Source organism: Poeciliopsis prolifica, unplaced genomic scaffold (assembly GCF_027474105.1).
Source record: "Poeciliopsis prolifica strain line A6 unplaced genomic scaffold, Auburn_PproV2 SCAFFOLD014, whole genome shotgun sequence".
NCBI classification, from domain to species: domain Eukaryota; kingdom Metazoa; phylum Chordata; class Actinopteri; order Cyprinodontiformes; family Poeciliidae; genus Poeciliopsis; species Poeciliopsis prolifica.
Genome location: NW_026562389.1, coordinates 3,356,777 through 3,362,673, shown reverse-complemented (window position 1 = coordinate 3,362,673; position 5,897 = coordinate 3,356,777). Strand labels below are relative to the sequence as shown.

Genomic DNA, 5,897 nt, shown 5'->3' with positions numbered 1-5,897 from the left:
GTGCACAACGAAAAACATTTAAAATGTAATATTTAAGCATTTTGCAAAAAAAAAAAAAAAAGAAAAACGAAAAATTTGATCTGATTATGTCGTCTATTTTAATTAAAAGAACCGAATGCTTTCTGCCTATATCCATTTCTCAAGGCATTCAGGCGTTGAGAAACGGGAACAAAGTGCTCCCAGGCCTCTGATGACTAGTTCCTCCAACTCACATTTTATTGTATTTTGATCCAAGAACATTCAGTATTGAACAATAAAATGATTATAAAATCTGGCCTTTCATAAAGTGCATTGATTTAAGAACAGCAACAGCATTCTGGATGAGCTACAGCTCCCGGATTGATTTGTTTTTGTTTTTTTACTTACGTCTAAGATTGTAAAACTGTGTTGAGGCGCTGGACTTATAGATGAAGTTCTTGGTATTTCGTCTGTGAAAGAAAGAAATCTCTGCCAATTAAATTACTAATTGATGAACTATCTAACTCAAGAACAATATCTCAAAGCTCGCTTTTCTATTATTTATTTTAATGCAGACTGTTACAAGACAGGGCATAATTTTGTGGTGGAAAGAAAATGGATATTTGTTTTCAACCCTTTATCCAACAAAAAAACTAACAAAATAAATAAATACATAAATAACAACATATGCCTTGCTATCCTAATACTTCTAAATAAAACTTGATATTAACAGTTGCCTTCAGAAGTCAAGTAATTAATACATATAGTTTCTTTTTTAAAGCAGTTTTAAATACTAAAATAAAAATTGTGGTTTAAATTTCTCCAGAAAAAAAAAATTTCTCAGTCCATCACTTGAACAGTGGAACCAAAAACATACCAAAAACGTGTCATCCATCTGAACTGGAGCAGCCAAGAGGACCACAGATGCTCTGGAGGAGCTACAGAGATCTGCCGCTTAGGTGAGAAAATCTGTTATAACAGGACTAATATTTGCTGTGCACTCTACCAATCTGATCTGGATGAAAGAAGGGAAAAAAAACAATTGAAAGAAAACAATAAACTGTGTTGTAACGAGTGTTGGATACCTCTGGTATTGTAATTTCTTAGAATGGACTAGTGCAAGGGTTTGACACCTTTACAATCCAAAGAGCCCTTTATTCACTCAAACCAGATAATTAAAGTGCATTATGAGCTATTAGGAGTTTGCAAATAGACAACTTATATTTTTTATTCATATTTTCAGGTTTAAAATAAAGGAAAAAAAACCATAAAATTTTGCAAAACCACAATTGATACACATCCTTATATGGGATTTTGATATTTATGAAAACTGATGTAACTGAAGCACACTGCTTTCTTTTTAAAACAGCTCGTTCATTGGAAGTGAGAAGGAGGAATGAGCAAAAATGCCTCTCTGGATGTGCAAAGATGGAAAAACAAAAAAAGTTGCAGCTGTAACTGCAGCACAAAAAACACAGAGACGTTTATGGTCTAAACATTTTTCCCAGTAACTATCGGAGCTTCCGACGGCTGTTTGAGTATGTGGGGAAATACCGAGGCTTCGTATTTCCAAGGACAACGACGTGTTTGTTGGGCACTTTTTTTTGTGATCCAGCTTTACTCGGGGAACGCGAGCGCTTCCCCGGAGCGACGGTGGAGCCGCCCACGCGAGCCGCGCCTGGTACAGCACAACAAGCGCCCCCTTTGGCTGGTCACGTGACAGGGAGGAAAGGAACGAAAGAAAAAAGAAAGAAAGAAAGAACTACAAATTAAAGGAACCAGAGAACACCAGCCTGGAGGAGGAAGGAGTCGCCTTTATCCGCAGGTACTCGGGCTGTTTTCACGAGCCGCAATTGGACGCGTTTTAACGTTCCCGCTGAGTGGGGTTTAAATGCCTCCTCCTGGCCAGTTGGCGCAGGCAGTGAGGCTGGCTGTTTCTCACAGGGTTCGGCAAAAAGTTCCTCTTGCTTTTGCTCGCGTTAATGAAACTGTTGGGCCGTCAGAGATAAGTTGGCGCAAAGTGCTGATGCGTCAAAAGCTTGTGACCCACCAGCAGCCCCGCTGAGGGCTGAATCATCCCCCCACAGCCTCCCCTCCCTCCCGCAGACGCGATGGATTAGCCCTCCGAGGTGGAAGAAACGGCTAATCCCGACCGTTTTAAACCGCGTTTCTCTTGGCCGGTGTTGGTAAAATGTGGCTTTTTTTTTTTTTGTCTGCTCTGCGTTTGAGGAGACGGGATGATGATGGAGGCGGAGAACCGATGAGCTGGAAGGTCCAGATGTGATGGGAGCACTGGGGTGATGAGACCAGAACGTAAGTAGTGACCTCTGTTTATCCTGACGTGTTTTTGCTCCAGGAGCTGCAGAGACATTACAGCAGGTGGATTTACAGCAGGGGTTAGTGGCTGTTTACTCAATGGGAAGGTTCCAAGTCCTGGTTTACTGGTGGGACATGTGATTATACACAGTAAAAAAAAAATAAAAAATGCAACAATCAGGCTTTTCAAGGTCCAGTCAGGTTGTTTTTACCTTTCTGTGCTGCAGCTGGGGAGAAAGTGAAACTATAACCACTGATTTAGCTGATATGCCAGTAGGGAGTAGACTACAGGATGCTACTGTAAGTTAAAACATACCAATGCCATTTCAAGTAATGCTAAGATCAGGTATAAAATTTTAGGTAGAACAATTAAGACATTAAAACAGTTGCTATGATGTGTAACCGTGGCAAGACTGTCTTGTTTTTACAACTGGGAAGAGCTGATTAAAGCTGAAAAGCTTAAAAAAAATATCTGAACAATGTTATCAGGAGAGTTGAAAAGGACGCTTCCTGGAGAAAAGGGGGGAAGTCCAAACCATCGTTATGGGCAAGGATTATATCGCCCACTCCAACGTCTCCCTGCTCGGCTTAATCATTCAGAAATTTAAAGAGGAGCGGCAAAAGTAAATGAGATGGATTAGCAGCAGTGTTCACCAATAACTGATGACATCAGCCAGACACCTTCCTCCCAACAGCATCCCCATCCACGTGACTTTTTGAAGATACCCGAATGATATGAGTTATGACAACATTTTGTTCGCATTTGGGGTAAAGCATTTTTGAATTGAGCTGATTTTCCGGAATAAGTGACTGCCCGAACTCAAGGACCTGGTGCCACTGGAGAAGCTCAACAACTTGAAAAAATAATGGAGAGGAAGGATGTTAAGAGCTTCAACAAGTAATAAAAGTTTAAAATCTACTCTGGGGCAGATGGGAAGCCAGTGTAGTGAAGCTGAAACGGGTGTAATGTGTTCCTGACTGAGTGTTTGTTAAAGGGCGAGCTGCTGCTGGGTCCAGAACAAATGATTTATGAGGAATGATCTACCTGTTTACATGGCACAAATTCATGTTATCAGCCATATTACCTAACTGGTTTGTAATAGTGTCATTATTCAGAAAAAATGTCACATTTGTTATTGTAGAATATGACATTTGTAAGGGAAGCGTGCCGATTTGTTGACTTCGATTTCCTTAATTTTGGAATATCAGTGATTGGCTGATTCTTGCACGTGAAGCCGGTTTTATCCACTGATTCGATCTGCCTCAGCAAAGGTTTAAAAATCATCCACTGTTCTCGTCTGACATGTTCCCACTGAGTGGTGTTTAAATGCCTTTGATTGACAGACCGACCCACCACGTCAATTCTGCACATTTGCATTTAACAAGTCGCCACCCCTCTCTTACCGACTCGCCGTCTTTCTTGCTGTATTTAGCGACATTCAGAAAACTACAAAATTGGAATTGGTAAAAGATTGGTAATTGGCAATCCAGCAGAAAACTGCAATCGATGCATCCCTAAGTTAGTGCACTTCTATAAAATACCCACTGTAGCTTATAAATAATATCTGTCTTGAGGTTTCTTGATGTTTCTTCTTCATTTAGGTGAATAAAGACTCTTCAGGGCGGAGAAGATGAAGCTAAACGAACGCAGCGTGGCGCACTACGCCACCTGTGATTCCCCACCAGACAAAACGGGCTTCCTGTTCAAAAAGGGCGAGCGCAACACGGCATATCACCGCCGCTGGTTCATCCTGAAGGGCAACATGCTCTTCTACTTTGAGGAGCGAGACAGCCGAGAGCCCATCGGCGTCATCGTCCTGGAGGGCTGCACGGTGGAGCTGTGCGAGTCCGTGGAGGAGTTCGCCTTCGCCATCAAGTTCGACTGCGCCAAGGCGCGGGTGTACAAGCTGGCAGCGGAGAATCAGGCGGCCATGGAGTCGTGGGTGAAGGCTCTGTCGAGAGCCAGCTTCGACTACATGAGGCTGGTGGTGAAGGAGCTGGAGAGGCAGCTGGAGGAGATCCAGGACGCCGCCGGGGCTGGAGGCCAGCAGGCCAGGCCGAAGCCTTCCCGGCGGAATCAAGTGGCGCGATCCAGGTCCGGGGGATCCTCCTCTTCATCTTCGTCTTCCCTCTCGTCATCGTCAAGCGCTCCTTCCATGGCCGCCGTTTACTCTGCTCAGAAGAGCATTCAGGATGAGGTGCAGCTCATCTCCGGGAGCTCCAGGGAGAACGGAGTCGCATGGAGCAAACTTCCATCCGCCTCGGCTAACGGGTCGGCAGAGGCAGCGCCGTCCTGCGTGACCTGGGACGGCTGCACAGACTCCGGGATGGTGTCTGGATGTGCGGGCGACGGAGGGAGGGCTCCGCCAGTGCCACCACGGCGGTTAGGAGCCTCTCTGGAGAGCCCGGTCTCTCCTGACACCGCCTGCTTTTCCAAACTCCACGACTGGTACGGCAGGGAGGTGGAGGAGCTGAGAGCGCAGTGGCTGCAGAGCCAGTAGACTGACGGAGGAGGAAAAGGTTCAGTCATTCCCTTCTGGTCATTCTGCAATGCTTCCTGAACTTTCCACACAGCAAAACATTAAATACAGTCTGATGTCAATAATCAGCCTTATTATTTAAACAAAAGCAAAACATTTGGGACTGATTTCCATTTCCAATCTTGTCTTCTATAGAGGAATCTGATGTTTTTTTAACAATAATCTAACACTATCTGCTCTGCAATCGAGAAGCACAAAATATTCTCTTTTTCTCAATAATTTTCTTAAAATATTAAGAACACACAACTTAAGAAGGGAATTATCAGATTTTCTTTAACTCCCAGAGTGGTCATACAGGTTATTTCAACCCGAAAAATGTGTTTCTAAATCAATCACTGCAAATGTTTCTGTTGCTGCCTTTATGTTTGTAACATCTATTTGTTTTCCTTTTTGTTTTCAACCATTTGGGTTAAGATTACCAATCTGTCTAGTTATCTGGAAGCATACTAAAAGTAAATACTACACTATACAGTGACTTGCCAAAGTATTATACTCCTCAATCTTTTTCACCACAAACTTGAATGTAGATTATTATCAGGAGTAATAGGCCAACACAAATAATCTGAAAGATCTAGCAATACCGGCTTATCACATAAAGAGACTGAAATGTTTTCCCACCCTTCTTCCTCACAGATCGGATGGAGTGCAGCCGATCTGTGCAGCTAATCTAAATCGGATCATTTCTGGATTTTTAGGTTTTCTTTTGTTTCCATTAAAATACAATGTAGTTTGACGCAATGTTGAAAAACTTGTGCGATATTATGATGTCAGGTAATTAGATGCATCTACTGCCCTCGGAGCGTTTTCAGTCTGATTTTCTGATTCCAGTCAATACACAGAAATCGTTCACCTACACCAGGTTCTGGTTTCTACATAAAATCAACAGCGCTTTGCATTCCCCACTCAAAGCTCCCTGGGTTTCCCCCCAGAGGCCTTGGCGGTTGCCGACATCCTCGCCGCAGTCACCGGGGACCATGTGCAGAGCTGGATGTTCTGATCAAGGCAATAGAAACCTTTTTATTTTTAGTCGCTCTTATCCAGCGGCCAGACGATGCTGTGTCATAAGAGTGCTTGTCATTTATT

At 43.3% G+C, this 5,897-nt stretch overlaps 1 protein-coding gene across 3 annotated transcripts; it reads left to right on the top strand.

Moving 5' to 3' along the window:
• The first annotated feature begins 1,663 nt into the window (after nucleotides 1-1,663).
• On the top strand, nucleotides 1,664-4,879 carry pheta1 (PH domain containing endocytic trafficking adaptor 1). 3 transcript variants are annotated; one of them, XM_055039942.1, is made up of 3 exons: nucleotides 1,664-1,783; nucleotides 2,191-2,271; nucleotides 3,877-4,879. In XM_055039942.1, the coding sequence occupies exon 3, from the start codon at nucleotides 3,906-3,908 to the stop codon at nucleotides 4,773-4,775; it is 870 nt and encodes a 289-aa protein (XP_054895917.1). In that variant the 5' UTR covers nucleotides 1,664-1,783; nucleotides 2,191-2,271; nucleotides 3,877-3,905; the 3' UTR covers nucleotides 4,776-4,879. The 3 variants fall into 3 exon arrangements, with proteins under 3 accessions (XP_054895917.1, XP_054895916.1, XP_054895918.1); XM_055039941.1 differs by having other exon boundaries at nucleotides 2,188-2,271; XM_055039943.1 differs by having other exon boundaries at nucleotides 1,664-2,087.
• Nucleotides 4,880-5,897: the final 1,018 nt, after the last annotated feature.

Excerpts from the sequence above, each read along its gene's own strand:
- pheta1 (XM_055039942.1), top strand. The coding sequence starts at position 3,906 with ATGAAGCTAAACGAACGCAGCGTGGCGCACTACGCCACCTGTGATTCC.